We start from the raw sequence: 18735 nt of genomic DNA on the forward strand, positions 1-18735 counted from the left end.
GCGCCAAAGACTCTTTAGAGAGTAATGGCACCGTTAGCGTGTTGGTTTCTTCAGCTAATGAACTGAAGGAGGCTTGGGTGTGGACCAAGCCGGGAATGCTATAGTTGGAAAGTTAATTAAAGCCGCACAGGCAGCGCGTAACACTCAAACCATCATTTTCATTCCCTCTCATTTCAACATATCTGAATTGCACTGGTACCAGATGGTATGAAATCTAAATATTTACTTACAAGAAATAATTAAATAAAACCCGCGGGTAAATATTATGCAAAAGGTAGATCAAGTTTATCGTTTTCTCTTTCAACTAACTATGAAGGCTGCATAAAATGTGAAAACTCCCCGGACTACTAGGACACACAGTTAATGTATTCTGATGAATTGTCCAATTATAACACAAACATTATGGGTTATGGCTGTGGGACAAGCTCCATCTATAATGGCTCTACTGAAAGAGGATGAGTGCCGTAAATTTTTATGCCTGAAAATGCACTAGACTAAGAGGATAGAGCCCTCCTCTTTTTTTTTGTTTTGTTTATGCCCCGTTTCTAATAATGAGTATTTTACGTACCGGCAGTAAGATTGGCATACCAAACCATGTGCACTGCACGCTTATCCCTGATTGTTGCCAATTTCTCTGCAGTTCACAAAAGCCAACTCAGTTGGAGAGGGTCTATCCAGAATTTCTAAAGAAATCTTAAAAGAATGAGATCTCCCACAAGAGCCACCATCAGGCCACTGGAGCATCAGCGCTGTATAATTTGGTGCTGATGTCTAATCTCTCTGAAAGAATCTGGAGCTCACAGCCAGCTATAAATGTAGACTATCATGGTATTTCTTCAGGCACATTATGGACTGCAGTGATTAGCAAACTTGAAAATGTAAAGACATCCCCTGAAACTGAATGCATTTAGAATCCCATTAAAATGGAATTATGTCTGTGAGCAAACTGTAAATTTGAAAATCCCTATCTTCCCTGAAACAGTTTTCTCTCCACGTTTGCTAGAATTCATTTGAACCAACAGATGATTTGCCCCAGACTTTCAAAGCAATAGCAGTTCCATGGAGATAATGGATCCTGTTGAGAATGCAGTTTGTGCTTGCTTTTTTGGGGGTCCCTATAAACTAGAGAAAGTAGACTTCTAACACGGCGTCTTCGGCATACATTTAGAAGTGCCTGGTGACCAATAATATCACACGCGTAATGGCTGACTTCTCTTTTCAATAAATGAGCAAGCCAGGAGTAAATGTGGAGAGAGAGAGAGGGACAGAGAGAGAGAGAGAGAAAGAGAGAGAGAGAGAGAGATGGGGGTGGTGGTGGTGGTGTGTGTGTGTGTGTGTGTGTGTGTGGGGGGGTATTGACATGATTGGCCTGATTGGTTCATAAATGCATTTCAATACATGCCTCAGAGCCCATACAAGGCTGCATTTGTCATCGTTAGGTGAGAAGAGTTTTGACAGTGGCTGACAGGGCTGCATTTGCACAAGAGATGATGTTCTTATCTAAGCCCCCTCCAAGGTTATTATCCCCTGGGTCTGTCATTTTGGAATAATGCTGACTGATGTCCTCAATGAGTTCTCTTTCCATGCGATTAATCTCCAGCACCTCACAAGTAGCCAGTCTTTTAAAAAAAAGAAACATTTGGGCTTCTTGAGATCTTGTGAATTGCATGGGGCTTCTATTCATCCAGGAATCTTGTCCTAATACAAAGTTGTCTTCATTCCTTTCTAGTCTGGAAATGATTTGATCTACTAAGGATATAACCAGATAAAGGACTATAAAAGATCTCAACACTGATTACAGACAGTTCTTTTTTTTTCCCCTTTTCAGTTTTCCAGTTGCTGCTGTACTGTAGGATAGGCAACTGATAAAATGAAAAATCTGCACCCTCATTACAATTCAGTCTGTGGATGTGTGTGCCTAAATTTAGAGAAGACAAAAGATAAAAGGTTAATCAAGAGGTATTCACCTAAATTAAGAATTGGTTTAGATATCCTTTATGTGGTCTACTTTCCATTCTAAAGAGGCGGATTGGCTACACTTCATCTCATTTGCATGTGGATTTCCATAAAGGACCCCGCCACTGCAGGTTCCCGCGCTGCGCGGGAGGGGTCGGGACGTGAACGCATCTGCGTGCGCACATCGACCAAGTGACTTCCAGTACAGTTTGGAAGACCTGATGATCGGCACATGCTGAAAACCATTTCTCGAGATGATGTGCTCAACGATGGGATTATAACTGCCTAATTAGAGCCGAAGAACTAAGTGATAGGAGAGTCCTCAAAATGGAACAAAACACATTTACCTGGATAAATCGGTGGATACTTGGATTGATCATACTTTGCCTATGGGTTGTTTCACCAGCTGTGACAGAGGGAAATACACTGCGATACCAAATAAATGAGGAGAGTGGGCCAGGCACTGTGATCGGTAACCTTGCATGGGACTTATCTTGGATTCCTTCACCGGGCACCAAAACGAATTTTCGCATGATGAAACAATTTAATGCTTCTTTTATCAGACTGAGAGAGAGCGATGGGGAGCTTTCGGTCGGAGAGCGTATCGACAGGGAGAGAATCTGCAAGCGCAATCCACATTGTCTGCTTACTTTTGATGTTGTTAATTTTTCCAAAGAGCGCTTCAAATTAATTCACGTCGAGGTGGAGATTAAAGATATCAATGACAACTCTCCACAGTTTCCACACAAAGAATCAACAATTGAAATTTCTGAAAATGCTGTTGTGGGGTCCAGAATCCCTTTAGATGCAGCAGAGGACTCCGATGTGGGCTCTAATTACATCCAAAGCTACCAGATTTCGGTGAACAGTCACTTTACCATTGATGCGATGACAAGAGCTGATGGGGTTAAATATGCGGAGCTGGTCCTAATGAAAGAGCTCGACAGGGAGACTCAGTCCTCTCATGTTCTGGAGCTTGTTGCCACCGACGGAGGCACCCCTTCTAGATCGGGGGCCACTAAGATAACCATCAAAGTGAACGACTTTAATGACAACTATCCAGTTTTTGACCAAAACAATTTTTCGGTCGATTTACCCGAGGACGCTCCTGTTGGGTATCTTATATTGGATTTAAACGCCGTTGACTCAGACGAGGGACTAAATGGGGAAGTTGTGTACGGATTCGGAAAACAGGTCTCTGCCGAGATCCGACAACTTTTTAAGGTGGAACGCAAATCGGGACGTTTAACACTTGAGAGTCCAGTTGATTTCGAAGACAAAAAGACGTACGAGTTAGATGTCCAGGCAACTGATTTAGGTGCAAACCCCACTCCATCGCTATGCAAAATCATAATTCACGTCAAAGACGTGAACGACAATGCCCCTGAAATCAGCATCACTCCGATGACTTCAACCACGGCAGGTATAGCTTACATCACCGAGGCTGCGGAGCCAGACAGTTTTGTGGCACTAATCAGCACCTCGGACAGGGACTCGGGAGTGAATGGGCAGGTCCAGTGCACCCTCTACGGGCATGATCATTTCAAACTTCAACGGGCGCACGAAGACAGCTATACTATAGTCACCACCTCGCCCCTGGACCGTGAACGTATCCCTGAGTATAACTTAACAGTGGTGGCGGAGGACTTTGGCTCGCCCCCATTAAGAGCCATTTCCCAATACACAATTAGACTGACGGATGAAAATGACAATGCGCCGCTGTTTAGCAAACCGTTTTATGAAGTTTCCATTGAGGAAAACAACGCACCAGGTGCGTATATTATGACCGTCGTTGCCACCGACGTAGACTTGGGACGTAATTCCAAAATCACCTACAAGCTGCTGGACAGCCTTGTGATGGGGTCACTTGTATCAACGTTTGTGTCTCTGGATCCAGCCACAGGCTCTGTCTATGCTTTGAGAAGTTTTAACTATGAGGTCATGAAACAGCTGGACATACGAATCCAGGCAAGCGACGGTGGCTGGCCTCAGCTTCACAGCAGTGCCGCCATCAATCTAAAAATAGGTGATCAAAATGACAACCCACCCTCCATAATTCATCCCATCCTGAATAACGGAACTGCTGAGATTCTCCTGCCGAGAGATGCACCTTCGGGTTACATTGTAACCCAGATAAAGGCCAGGGATGCTGATGAAGGCAGAAACGCCGAGCTTTCCTACAAACTGTCAGAGGGCGGAGATTTGGGGGTTTCAATCAACAGGGCCACAGGGCAAATATACATACACCGCAAGCTCACCTTCGACGTGGACGAGGTATTGAAAGTCACGGTCACAGTAAATGACAATGGCCAGCCATCTCTAACATCCACAGCAACAATACATTTCATTCTCACCGCTGGCGCTCCCCCCACCGACAACTTGTATGCCAAAAACGGCGAGGATGAGCTTCATGAATGGGACATGTCAATTGTAATTATTGTGGTTCTAGCAGGCAGCTGCACAGTCCTTTTACTCGCTATTATCTTAATTACCACCATTTGCAGTCGACACAAAAGGGAAAAGAGAGGAGGTGGATTTCATGACAAAGAAAATGTGCCTCACTTGGAAAAGGGGGAGAGCAATTCTGTTGCTTTGATATCAGACCATGTTGGCAACATGTTTGAAGCACAGCCATTTCCCAACAAATCTGTATTAATCAACTCCAGTGTACCTGCAGCTGGTAACGACATCTGTCCAAGCTCCAAGAGCGGTAGAGAGAAAAGCCATGTATTTCATCCCAAAGGACGGACGATAAACTGCAAGGTGGAGGTACGTACAGTAGATTCTTGCAAATGGCCATATCTTTCTGTATTTTGAAAGTGGGTGACAGTTTTGTCGTTTACTGTGTTTTAATACTGTGTTTTGTTTTCTCATAGGGATATTGTACCTTGCCTGGCTATGGAAAAGAAACCATGAGGCCTGTTACAATATGGAAGGGCAACTCAATGACAACCATCTCAGCAAGAGACCCACAGATCAGTGGGAAGGACAGTGGAAAAGGAGACAGTGACATCAATGACAGCGATTCAGACATCAGTGATGGGAACAAAAAAGACTGCCAACCTGTTAATGGTGAGCTCCCCCTTTAATATTCAAATGGCAGAGAGATCAAACAAAACAAAAAAACACACTACATAGATGGGATCCAAAGGATTTCATTTTCTTTATCTGATGTGAAACATTTGGTAGTAGTGGACTTTAAGGAGTTGAATCACATCCAGCACACAGTGTACACTCACACATTATCTCTCTCTTTTTTTTTTTTTTTTTTAAAGATGACTGACATTCTCTCTGTTATGACAGTGTACTGTACACCCACTGGGCCCATTTCAAGACATGTACACCCAATGAGGGTACACATATCTAATGACCCTACCGATGACTGTGTGTCCACGCAGTGATCAATTGATAGCTGACCTTTGAATGAGACTGACATGTGTTGCATTGTTTCCATAGGGCTGTGGGCCTGCACAAGTGAGTGCAAGATCCTGGGCCATTCTGACAGATGCTGGAGCCCATCAGCAATCAGACCCAATGGCAACCCATCTAACAGACATCTCTCGACATTTGCCAAGACAGCCACGCTGCCAAGGGACAGTCTTCAGAGGGAAAGCCATAACAAGGCTCAAATGCCCAAGACAAGTGGTCCCTACAGTGTTCAGGAAAAAGTTCAGCACAGAAAATTTGACTACATCCTCGTGTGCTCGGCGCAGCCAGAGAGGATTCCCGAGTCGGAGGAGATCAGCATTCCCTTGTACACACATTCCACAAAGACATTTTCAGCTCATGATAATGATGATGACGAGGATGATGATGATAGGTTTTCAAAATCATAAAATCCCAAGTGCACAGTGTTTAGGTGTGTTTGTACTGTAGGTGTTTGTCCCTTTGGTCTCTTTTTTGACTATTTCTAATATGTTGATATTACATTTCTTTGTAAATACAGAGTATATTTTTCTATTAGAGACGGAAAAACAACACTTCTGATTTTATATGGCATGTGGAGACTCATGTAATGGACAACTACTGGGCAGAATAATTCAGATTCAGTCTTAATCAATGACAAAAAAAAAAACAAAACCTAAATGTGTTCTGTGTTTGTATCCCATTTTGTCACAATGTTGCACAAATAAACAGTTTTAAAGAAATCCAAAATGCTGTGTTTGGGCAACAAATGCATGTATCTTGGCTTAGAGAGCCACCCACTGCTTTCTTATCTACTCAAATGCTGAAAGGTCATTCAACATGACAGGTCATATCATACTTGAATGTTAAGCCTCAGTTTAGCCACAACAAGGAAAACCTATTAATAGATCATAATGTGTGCAGTCAGTGAGGATTTAGAAGGCCATGGTGCTCTTAACATCTACTGACTATAACATGTCAATTGTATTTTGGCTGTGGACACTTTCCAGAAGATGTGTTATTAACAAATGTAAAAGACTTGTCCCAATGTTCCAGTGTTTTACAGCAGTATGCACTGAAGTGCTAAATTATGCCTTTGACTAATACTGTAGGTGGATAAAAGACAGTGTGATACCAGGTAATGCGGATAACCAGTACCTGTGAACGCCTAATGCTATTTTATTACTCCTGCTGTTACCTTTAAACTCTTAAATAAATAGTTTGATGAGGCGTACTGTAGCAAGACTTCATCTACAAAATGAACTAGGATTGCCCCGGAGCATCCAACAGCGCAACCCCGAAGATGTCCTTCTCCAAACATTTCATAGTAGTAGGTGTGAAAGAGATCGAAGTTGCATTCGTCTATCTTTAATGGGTACTTTTCAAAGAGCCCAAAGCATCATGAATTAGACATTTAGTAGATGCTGGTGCATGAGTGGCTGTATTAGTCATGGATCAGCCCACACAGCCGGCTGCCCACATTTACTGGGCTGAATTACAACTAAGAGGCTTCAACTAATGAGGCATTAACTGATTTGGGTTTTCCAAAGGATATAGAGCAGAGCCTGTGAAATAAGGGAGGGAGGAAATGGAAATGTGTTGGGCAATTACTTTTTTTCTGATGATATTGGGTTTTTTTGTGTGATGTTACAAGACAAACACAATGTCAATTTGGAAAACAGCAATTCTGTCAACTCTGATGATCAAAAAATGCCATTATACCCAGTCTACTAATGGTACACATTAGAGTTTTGGGTGAGGTTTTGTGTTTGTTAGGTTGGTTTGGTTTTGGGTAAGAACATAATAATAACAATTTACCCTTGTCCAGTTATCATAGAGCTATACCATAGAATAGGACATCCTGAGAGCTAATGTGATGCCAGGTGGATGTTTCGAGCACAAGCCGACAACCGGTCCATCAGGAACATCACTGTGTTCCCGCTACCACAGTGTCACTTACTGTACAAACCACAACACTTCATGTTTCTAAAAAAAAAATCCAATCATAAACCATCCACCATCTAGATCAATATTGTATAATTCTTGAATTTCCCCTTGGGGATCAATAAAGTATCTATCTATCTATCTATCTATCTATCTATCTATCTATCTATCTAGCTCTTGTGATGGCATGCACAATTCCAGATTCCAGATTAATGAGCTTACCTTAATGAGCAATTGAAGATATTTCTTGAAACAGACTTCTCATGTCTTCCAACTGCAATGTCCAATTCTACCCACAACCTTTTCTTGTTTGACATGATATACCTGCTATACTAACTACACACAACATGCCACACTTTGCTATTAATGATGCAACACATGAACACTATCAACTTTAAGCACATTTACTTTGTAAACCACACATCGAATAATAAAGGTAGTCACTCATGCCCATAATTATGTGTCACCTCATATTACTTTGATGGTCTCTGCAGAACAGATCTGAACAAATTAATAAGAACAAATTAAGAACAAATTAGTCATAACAACAGAAATAACTAATTAATTTATATCATATGCCATTCATATGCAACATGCTATCTTTTGCCCCTGAGATGGTTATGCATGTCTGCAGCTTTTGAAGTGTGCAGATCCTGATCTGTTGGAGTGGGTGGCACACACCGTCATCACCAATCACCACGGCACTACATGCTCACCACAGGGGTGCGCTTTGAGCCGGTTCCTCAGCACCCTCTCCACCAATCACTGTCACAGTCCATACACAATCACTTCATATTCCAGGCCCTCGGTTGGCACTGCCAACCATTACTACTCAGCAGCAGCACATTATTTCTGGCTATACGTTTGGGTTGAGGACATGGACTTCACACAGACCAAATTAATCATACGTGCCAACAGAAGTCCACCTAGCGACTAGAGCTGCTAGAAAGTTTTTGGTCTCCACATCCTTAAAATGCTAGAGAGTAACAACACTGCACACTCATTTTGAACCAACACACTGCAAACATCAAGCATCTCCTCTGGCAAAAACACATACGCCAGAAACTACAATCCCTTTAAGTGTAACTTCAACGGTCTCTGCATCCAAATCACCACAACACTGGGTTAATTTGCGCATACGACTGCACCCATTTATAATCCGTGAAACATCACATCACAAGAATATTTAAAATATAGAAGCATCTTGCTTCTCATAGCCATGCCTATATTTCATATAAATATGCTACTTTTGGTTAAACATATTTAAATGTATTAAGAGTATTTTACTTCAACATATGATCATCTACAGTTTAAGAGCAATTTGGAAACGCTTAACGCTTAACAGTTTAATTCGATCATAAACCATGAACCACTTGTAAGCATGAACTGATACAGTCATCACCTAGTGAAGCAATAGCTAGGACACTTCTTCACTGAAGTAGCAACCGGTACCCTGACATCTAAGACTGTAGTCTATATTACTCCGGTCTAATAATCAATATTTGATAAAAGTATGTTAGTGTAGGCTAATAAGTGTTAAATGTCTAAAATGACCATTGTGAATGATTTTATTTAGACTACAGAAATGCACCGGAAAAGCCATAGCCAAATGTTCCATTAAATCGTCCAAGCTGCGGTTTGGCTTCCTCTCTCACATAACTCCAGACTTATGGTCACTCGCATAGGCTACTGGGAGGGCACTTTCTTAATTTGAGCAGACTTCAGCAACAGGAGTCAATTCGCTACGATGGAGGAAAGTTCGGAGAAGATTCTTTTCACTCATGTTTGTCCTATGGATCCGGAGAAAGGTTTCTCACCGGTAAGACAATATGCTAAGCACCATGCTAAAGATTAAGGTTCATATTGGTTAAGTGCAGATTGGCTGAAGTAGTCTAATATGTAATCATGAGTATTGATTTATAGGACCAAAGAAATCATATCTATCTTACCGTTTATACTTTCAGCCGACCATTTTTTTATATTTTGATAGACCTTCACTGCGACGACTCTGAAGCCAAGCAACACTAGTTTTTGGAGGATTGGCACCACAGCGCTCATCGCGGGCATAACCCTCATGCTGCTTGGAGCAGTCGGGGCTCTGTACCTCTTGAAAGTCAGCGATAAAAATGTAAAAAGCTTGTCATCTATTTGATAAGGCTCAGAAATGTTTCTTATGCAGTTTGCATAAGACTATTTCCTTGCATTTCATGAGCAATCGTGAATGTCTCAATTAATAAGTGTGATGGATAGCCTATAGACATACTGTGAGAAATCTTAGAAATCAAACAAATGTTTGGATTTGTGAGTATTGTTTGGGCTTGACTGTGTGTAGTGATTTAGTGAGATACAATTTATCCAATCCATTGAAACATTTGGGTATTGACCAGGGATCTATTGACCCTCTCCAGCTCTGCAGTAGTAGGCCTATTCTGATTAAGTCCAGAGAAGTGTGTGTTCATTGATTAGAATGAGGGGGACCAGTTGCCTCATTAATGATAGTGGAATATCTATGCATATTATAACAAGATCATGTTAAGGGCAGGCAGTGCAGGTTGGAATTGTTTTGCCCATGGCCAACACTGCCCTCCTGTTAGGTATTACATTCCAATCATGGCTGTAATTGGACCGAACCACTAGGCACCTAAGTGAGAGAAATGTGAAGCTGCATGTGTGTCACACAGGGAGATTCTGCCAAAGGAAACATATTATTGTACAGGGTTTGTAGATAGGGAGAAATGGGTTAGTCTCTCCAGTGTGAAATAACGTTAAAGGTGCACAGACCACCTATTTAGCCTGTTTAGTGGACCACGTCTTGTGAAAGCGCAGTGACTGTAAATACATTTCAAAAAGGAATATCTAAGATATTCAGGATTTTTCTGGGTGTGCATTTGCTCCTGATATGCTCCTCTCTGAATCAGGCTTTTTTGAATATCCGACAGTCTACTCTCTTTCCCATTAGCCAGTAATGTGTAACACACCTTTCACACACTGGTCTTGATCAGCCCCAACTTCTCTCTCGGATGTGGTTTTTTTTTTTGAGGATTGCAAAAAAAAAAGTCTACATGCAGAGTTCTTGAGACATGACAACATGAAAAGCAGATGACAGTCATTTGATCACTTGCGCATGATTCATCTCTGCAGGTGTACAATCTTCACTACAGCGTGAGCCTTAATGGGAAGATTGAAGAGGGTTCCATGGAGATTGACTCTGAAAATAACCTGGAGAGGTTCAGAATTGGCAGCGGAAATGAAGAGGCAATAGAGCTTCATGATTTCCAAATTGGGAGTATTTTTGACTTTTGCCGTTCTTATTTTCTTCCAATTAGATGAGAGCTTTTAGGCTATTTTTTGGATGTGCTTGTTTGTGATTTTTTTTATATATCTGCTGCTGCTATGATCCTGTTAGCAGGGAGTTACTGGGATCCGTTTCTCTGGGGCAGAGAAGTGTTACATCAAGTCTCAAATCAAAGCCAATCTTCCAGAAGTGGACACGGTGAACAAGGAGTCTTTGATCACTGAACTGGTATGATTTCTGTATGGTAGTGTACACATAAAGGATGCTAAAGCATCTGATATTATTCACACCAGAAGCTGAATGAACGTACAGTATGAGCTTTTTATAACATTGTAATGAAATGCCTTAATATAATTCCATAGAATGCCGTTGTGATAATCTACCACACCAAGAAGTCCCTCACAAACACAAACTACATATTTTTTGTTGACGGGGCAATGTACATTTTGTTTGGTTCAGTTCAGTTGTATTTGTGTAGCGCTGTTAAAAATGAGCATTGTCTGAAGGCACTTCACAGAAACAAAGGCCCAGTGCCCCAAGAGCAAGCCTATGGCGACACTGGCAAGAAAAATCTCCCTTTCAACAGGAAGGAACCTTGAGAAATCCTAACTCAAAAGGGGAGAGGGGCACAAGCCCCAGGCAGGCCTGGCAGAGAGGGAAGAAGAGTGAGGGATAGATAGATAGAGAGAAAGAGAGAGAAGAGGAAGAAAAGGAAATGAATCAAAGAAAATACAACACAGCACACAATGTCTCAACTCTGTAACAAAACTCAGGTTCATCATTTATTATATCACAAGTGTACATGAAGTGTCAGCAGGTGGAAGGAGAGTAAACATGCAGTATAGCCCTGAATGCATATAGCTATGCAAGGACATGATATGAAGTATGATTGTAAATGAACATGGTGCTAGTGCCATCAATATAAAAGTGCAGAGAATAACGTTTAATTACAGTAAGGTTATCTGAGGTGTGGGAGTGCAGCTGGGAGAGAAGGGGGGGGGGGGGAGATCTGTTATGTAATATCACGTATTATGAAGGGAACGCAAAGAAGGGCAGAAATTGATTAATTAAGGAGGAGGTGAGAAAAAGTAGATAGATAGATAGATAGATAGATACTTTATTGATCCCCAAGGGGAAATTCAAGAAATTCAAGGCTGATGCTGAGAAGGCCAAGATGGATGATGATTTTGAAGGAAGTGGTTTTATACGTCTTGACCTGTAGAATATTCATAAAATGTTCTGTTCTATATGCTCCTCACATGCCATGCAGCACTACAGGGGAGCTACACCAGGCGTGTAACTGATGCGCTCCGTTCACTACGCGTAAAATCCATTTTAGAAGACGGGTCTATTTTTTTTTTCGAATATACGCACCACTGTCTGTATGCGTCTGGTGTAGGTACTTCCATTGATTACAGTGATTATTAACTGCTGCAGCATATACGCTTCGCGAACGGAACACTTCAGTTACCCGTCTGGTGTAGCTCCCCTGTTAGAAGCACTAGCCTACAGCACTGGGGCAGTCAGGTGACTCTGGTTGTCCTCCTAGGAAGATGAAGTCATGCCTGCCAAGTTTGACGACAAGTCTCTGGTTTGGGTCGCCTCAGAGGAGCCGCTGAAGGACATCAGCTTCCTGACCAGCAGACTCCTCAACCTCTGTGGCCACCTGCCCATCTTCTGGCTACGCCCCACCTACCTGGATGGTAATGTTTACAACTTTCCAGAGCTATTTTATCCTGTAAACAGAGATAGTGTTTCATATGTGTTAAAGGAGCCATGTCATACACGTTTCAACTACAGTATTTGATAACATTCCCTAATATGCTTGAGGATGTTTATTTGCACAAAATCCTTGTATTTGAGTTTCAAGGATGCTCTTAAAACCCTGAAGGGAAAATAGGTCAATTTGAGCTTTTATTTTGTTATCGTCACCTTCCTAAGATAATGGCATAAGTCATTTTTTCAGGTTTGTCAGAAAACACATCACAAAAAAGTTAACCAAAACTTGAATGATGATGATTTGCGGAATGATTTGTTTTGCAACTTTTCACGTTGCCAGTGGTTATTTTGCCTGTAATAGTAGAATTACATTTACTTGAGCCATGTTGTCCCATTTATGCATAAGTCGTTTTTTATTTGCTTCCAGTTATTTACTTTTGAGTTAGGCCCATTTCCCCCTCTACACTTCAGTCAGAACCCCAGCACATAAGTTCAGAATCAAGGCGCCCCTCTGAAAAGAGCGAGGTTTATTTTACCAGAACCAGACTGATCCACAACCTCATTCGTTTTGGCTGTTACGAAAATGTGGAAAATAGGACTTCCCCATTAACCTTATGGATGCCTTTTAATTGCGTGGAGAGCATACACCTTACTTTGATTTTTAAAATGAAAGGGTTGAGATTGAGAACCATAGGGAAGAATCTCAAACAAAAACATTGTCTTCCATCACATTAAATTAGCCAAATTACAGATTTGTTCAGTGGTTTACTGATTAAGATGTGCTTGAGGTGTAGTTTCAGGATTTAAAGCACATTGGTAAGAAAGAAAGTGAGTGCATGCATCTATATGCCAACTGTTTTATAACCTGTATCTATGGTAACTCTAAACTAAACTAAACTCTATCATGAAACACATTTCCATTGAGGATGAAAATGACATTAGATATGGTTATGTCTTCGTCTATTTGTATTGTGATCATTGTACGGTAATACAGCAACTACAACTAATTAATTTAAGATATGTGAGTGCAACTTCTTATAATATCAGTTTCAGAGTCTTCAGACAGATTGCATGGAGGTGGAGTGTATAATTGTACACTATTTTTGTGTTAAGCATATGGGATCATATGGTTCTAAGTGAGTACCGGTATGTGTATTATACCATTCACAATGTTAACCAACCAAATGAGTGAACATGCTCTAGATCCTCTCCAATTTAGTCACCTTTTCATTTCAAGGTTACAAAACATTCCCGACGCTAAACACTTCCCCAAGCCCCACATTTGAACTTCTTGGCTCATAGTTGTCCGAGCCTCCAGAACTAGTGTTTAGTTATTCTACTCCGGATGTCTAACAATGGCTGTGATGTAAATGTCCATTTAAACTGTGTTGCAATTCTCAAATGGATGTTCTGGGAGTTTGCCCACAACCAAACCCTACTGCCAAAACAAACTGTTCTGTCTTCGAATCAGATTGTAAGTATATTGTATTCATTTGGCCTCGCTGTCCTTACTGAAGTGCAGCTCCTCTGTAAGCCACTGATCTATGGCTGCCGTAGGATATTCTTTAAGAGTTCAGATACAAAACCCTCTAAATCCATCTGACCACTTTTCTTTTCAATGAGCATTTTCTTTCTTTCTTTCTTTTTTTTTTTGTCAAGCTCCTTCAGGTTTTTGCCTACAAATCGATATGTCAGACCATGAAGAGAGTGGTATTTTGTGGGTTTGATGATGTATACTAAAGTGTGGAAAGGATTCACTCACCATTGTTATCTTATATTTTTGACAGGTGGCATTTAGAGTGTTTTGCATCTGAACTCTTCATATTATTCGTGAGATATAACGATTAAGGTGTGTTCCTCGTGATAGATGCCACGAGGGGAGACCGAGAAAAACGGGATATCGAGCGCACCAAGCGTCAGTACGACACGGAGGTCTTCCCGAGTTCCGCCGACGGCTCCACCGACTTTGCCCCGAACATCACCTCTGGCAGGGGTGGCGAGGAAGAGGCCAGGGAGGGGTCCACATCTGCCTTTAACCCCGAAAACCCCTACCACGTGAGTACCGCCTCTAGCATGTCAGCGCTCACACGTCTTTCTTCCAGTCGTATGAATAACATATAAGGCCAGGAAATGTTGGACTGTTACCTCATCTGACCCTCTGTCCGACTGGCTTCCTTGAGAGAAATTCACTCAAGAACGTTGGAAAAGCTTTATTTGAAGTGACAGTAACCTCTCTTGAATTAAGGTCATTGACATTTTTTTTGCAGCCAATGAAGAAAAGGCGATAGTCTGTTTCGAAGGCTAATATGTCACACAAATGTACAATAAAGTGTTATTGATATTGTATGATTTTTTTTTGGCCAGAGATTTCTCTTTTCTTTGCAGCTATCAAGTAGGAGAGTCTGGCAAAAAATACCTGAAGCTATTTTTTATCGACAGTTTGTGCATCCCCCTAGCCTGGCTAGCGTCTACCACTTCTCAAATGAGACATGGTCTGGCAACCAGACGTTCATTTTCTGGTATTTGAAAAAATGCCCAGATCCATTCAGTGGGCACTACGGATGTCTATCAAATGCGTCTGTGCATAGCTCATCACCGTCTTTCTTTCCCCCCCTGTTCTGTGATTGGTCCCCTATCTCAGGCAAAAAATGAGGCCGGTAGTTTCCAGACCTGCGCTAGCAGCGTGAATGAAATCCCCGCGCAAGGCAGGATGGGAACACCCAGGCTAGCATCTCCCCTTGTCTAAAGCCCAATTCACACCAAAGATTCCCGACGCGATGAGACGGGGTTGCAGCGGTGTGAATTAGAAGTTGCGCGTAGTTGCAAGCCATCGCAGAGCATTAAATATGTTGAGTCGCAGTCGCAAGGTTTTAGAACGTCGCGGCTCGTCTCGTCTCGTCTCGTCTCGTCTCGTCTTGTCTCGTCTCGTCGGGAATCTTTGGTCTGAACCCTACTTAACACGACTTGTTCTCCGCTGTTGCGCAGCAGCAGCGCGGACAGGAGGGAGAGGCCGGCTCCATGCTCTTCGACCCCATGCTGGACCACAACGGCATCTGCTGCACGGAGTGCCAACGGAGCCACACCCACTGCGAGCGGGTCTGCGAGCCTCTGGGCGGGTACTGGCCGTGGCCCTACAACTACCACGGCTGCCGAGTGGCGTGCCGGGTCATCCTGCCCTGCCGCTGGTGGGTCGCCCGCATCATGGGCATTGTCTGAAATCGATGACCAGTCATCACCTCAAGCTCTCAGCTAAAAACGAAGATACACAGTTAAGCTGTTGACATTATTCATACACTTTTTGTAATGGTGCTATTTATTTTTGTTACATGTTTATGTGGTTGTATATAACTTTATAAAGCTCGTGTCCCATCAGAAGCACTGTGAAATTGTAGAAACATCAGGCTTTTGTTGAGACTAGTCTATAATTACACTATATCTGGTGCAGATAAGCCGCACCCTTAGTACTGTACCCTTTTAAGAAAAGACAAGAAACCTACTGTCACAGAAGCACAAACATGGAATTGCTTTTTGTTGCTTGTGACTCCGTAATAAACCTTGACGAGATATGAGCTGTCTTCTGGCAATTAGTTCTTTAGTTCTTTTCTAGGTCACAATTAATCAAATATGGTTGCTTCAATATGCTATGTCCCTCTGATTAAAGTCAAAGACTCGGCTCTGCGCAGCATGGATTCAGTGGGAGACGACTGCGCGGCCGCATGCGAAAGCGCATTATTGGTTTGATTTAGCGACTCTCAGGCTCCGCGTCTCTGGCCTGTGGCATCTGTGGTGTGTGTCATTACCTTCTGCAGTCTGATTTGATTAGAAGTGTTGTGCTAATCACACTGCTGACTTTGGGTAAGTGATTTTAACACTCTCTGATGTGGTCTTTTTTATTTATTTATTTATTTTTTCTCAAGCACACCCCTGCTCTCAGCAGAGTGGCGGATGTGCCAGGCGGATGGCAGAGTCATTTCTTAGTGCTCTGACATCTCCATTGATGTGGACTAATGCGAGGTGAGTGCCAAGACTACCGAGAACCAAACATTTCAATAAAAAATGACATTTCGGTGAAAACAGGAGAGCTGAGACACCTAAATAATTTTAACACTTCTCCGTCCTTTTCCATTCCTCTCATGCAATCTCTCGTGCGCTCTCTCACTTTCTGTCTCATGCACTCGCTCCTCACTTTCAGTCGAAGAGTCCAGATTTTAGGTCACATTATCCGACAAACAGAAGTGGGTGGGCTCTGCAAGCCATCTATAGTGCATTCAACATGGCGAGATTCTACATGCAAATTACAGGCAAATCACCCTCAATGATAGCGCTCTGAGAAAGAGGCTTTTATGGGGACTGTTTTAGAGTCATCTGAATTTCTAAGATCCAGACTGAAAGCAGGGGAAAAAAGCAGACTGACTTTGACATCTGTGAATGGACACAGTGAAATTGAAAAAGTCACAAGGCCCGGGGCATGATAATGTCTGCTAATATTTGCGTCGAATGTCTTTGGAGGAGATAGAGTGGGGCTCCATGAAGCAAGGAGATTACACAGTATCTTTTCTAACAAAAATATTTCAAAGATTTCAAAATGAAATGAAAAAGATAAAGCACCAGAGTAAAATGCTTGTGATAGTTATGCGGTAGACAGCATTTAAACTGCAACATTATTGTGCATTACTCTAAAGAGACGATTAACATACATTAAACGTATGTCTCTCTGTTAACTCACATTAAATGTATGTCTCTCTATTAACACACACCTTAAATATATGTCTCTTTGTGAGGTAAAGAAGAAGAATAAGAGAGGATTGTCTCTGGGCAAGGAGAGAGAGCCTTTGGTTTTCACCGGAGCTGAGGTGCTTATCGTAGACGCAGCGCTGATAAGACAGTCTGTGTGCTTCCGTAGGCTATATAATATTAATCCCCTCCCACGTCTGCGGATGCACTTAAAGGAAGGTGACAAGCATGACATATCCAGGACCTCCTGATGGCTCGTGCTCCGGAGAGCAGCCACTAAAAGAGCCCCCAAGTACCCTGAAGTGATGTAAATTTGCGGGGGGGAGTCCAATTTCCATCAGTGCACTGTCACTGTCATGGTCATTAAACTAAATCAACCGGCTGTGTGTCACACAGCCCACGTTTATAAGTCTCCTCCATAATGGAGTTATACTTGGACTGCAGATTGGAGCGCTGTATTGAATCTTTGACCTGACAGCCACAGAGCAAGGAGAGGCCGCTCTCTTATTAATCTGTGGAGAGGAGAGAAAAAAAGCCAGGCCAAGCTTGCCCATGAAGTTTGGTATAGGTCATCAGGGATTAAAATGTATTAAGCTCACAAGAAAAAAGCAAGTGCAATTATCTAAGGGAAAGAGCAAGTGCTGTAATTTCATAGAAAAGAAAAGAAAACAAAAGCCTCTCTATTTTTACAACCGTAAAACAAAATGCGTTCTGTGTCACTGGGAAGGAAAGAGAAACAAGAGAGAGAGAGGGCAGGGCAAGAGGAATCTTACAAAGCAAAAAAAAAGAGAAAAGAACAGAAAAAAACAACAAAAGTGTCATTTAAGCTCCTTCACTTAGAAACAACACAAGTTTGTTGATCCTCCGGCTCAGTGCTCAGTAAAAGGAAGTTGCTGGCGAAAAGGCACCCCTGTTGCGGGGAAAGAGAGAGACAAATATGTTGAGGGAGCAAACTCCGGCGTCAGAGACTGAAGCGCTTTCTTGTTTGTCTCTCTCCTCCTCCTCCTCCTCCTCCTCCTCCTCCACTCTGGAGCCAGGCTCACCCAGGGAACCCTGCAGGCCCAGGAACAAACAGAGCTTTGTGAGCACTGACCTGCAGCGTCCAACAGCCAGACACCAAACCACCACTCCTGCGCTAATGGGAGCCCACAGACACGAGCGCGAGCGAGCGCGGGGGCTAGGCAGCATACAGCAGCAGCAGCAGCGGCCATGGCCGGGGGAAGGTTCTCTGCTCTGTTTTTCTAGCATCCACCTGTGCTTTCATCGTCCACCATCAAAACATGGTGGGGGGGGCGGGGGTTTGCAGGGATTGCTGCTGTTGCAGCGCTCCCGTCCGAGTGGGAAGTTTTATTTATTCATTGTGTGTTGCTGCTGTGTCTGTTTTTCCAGAGATATTTCAAACAATCACAACATGCACCAAAAGGGCCCATCTATGTTTCTGTCTTTGTTTTTCTGCCTTGTGTATGTATTTACAGCCCAGAAAAAAAAGGTCCATCAATTTAAAAAAAAAAAAAAAAAAAAAAATGGGAACCTCAGCCCTTGAAAAATTCACCAACGCTTTCCAGGAATGGAGAGTCATTTAAAATCCGATGCAGTGTATCTTTTCATTTGCACCATTTACAAAGGAGAATATCGTGGGCTGGGTCATAAAAATGGAATAGGAACTATTAAACTATAAAACA

General features: G+C 42.4%; 2 protein-coding genes across 2 annotated transcripts; both read left to right on the plus strand.

The window, feature by feature from the left end:
* The first annotated feature begins 1302 nt into the window (after positions 1-1302).
* On the plus strand, positions 1303-6018 carry si:ch211-199f5.1 (protocadherin-8). Its single transcript, XM_062533457.1, has 4 exons — positions 1303-1342; positions 2363-4725; positions 4833-5028; positions 5413-6018. Exons 1-4 carry the CDS (start codon positions 1303-1305, stop codon positions 5790-5792), a joined length of 2979 nt encoding a protein of 992 aa, XP_062389441.1. The 3' UTR covers positions 5793-6018.
* A 3034-nt stretch (positions 6019-9052) lies between these two features.
* cnmd (chondromodulin) lies at positions 9053-15651 on the plus strand. The gene is made up of 7 exons (XM_062533672.1): positions 9053-9124; positions 9296-9433; positions 10447-10591; positions 10719-10828; positions 12150-12303; positions 14187-14374; positions 15305-15651. The coding sequence occupies exons 1-7, from the start codon at positions 9053-9055 to the stop codon at positions 15533-15535; spliced, it is 1038 nt and encodes a 345-aa protein (XP_062389656.1). The 3' UTR covers positions 15536-15651.
* Positions 15652-18735: the final 3084 nt, after the last annotated feature.

The sequence above is a fragment of the Sardina pilchardus genome, chromosome 4, assembly GCF_963854185.1.
Source record: "Sardina pilchardus chromosome 4, fSarPil1.1, whole genome shotgun sequence".
Lineage (NCBI taxonomy): Eukaryota > Metazoa > Chordata > Actinopteri > Clupeiformes > Clupeidae > Sardina > Sardina pilchardus.

Excerpts from the sequence above, each read along its gene's own strand:
- cnmd (XM_062533672.1), top strand. The coding sequence starts at position 9,053 with ATGGAGGAAAGTTCGGAGAAGATTCTTTTCACTCATGTTTGTCCTATG. Across the intron at positions 9,434-10,446 it reads TGAAAGTCAGCGATAAAAAT|GTGTACAATCTTCACTACAG; the intron begins GTAAAAAGCTTG and ends TCATCTCTGCAG. Across the intron at positions 10,592-10,718 it reads TCATGATTTCCAAATTGGGA|TTACTGGGATCCGTTTCTCT; the intron begins GTATTTTTGACT and ends GTTAGCAGGGAG.
- si:ch211-199f5.1 (XM_062533457.1), top strand. The coding sequence starts at position 1,303 with ATGGGGGTGGTGGTGGTGGTGTGTGTGTGTGTGTGTGTGT. Across the intron at positions 4,726-4,832 it reads CGATAAACTGCAAGGTGGAG|GGATATTGTACCTTGCCTGG; the intron begins GTACGTACAGTA and ends GTTTTCTCATAG. Across the intron at positions 5,029-5,412 it reads AGACTGCCAACCTGTTAATG|GGCTGTGGGCCTGCACAAGT; the intron begins GTGAGCTCCCCC and ends TTGTTTCCATAG.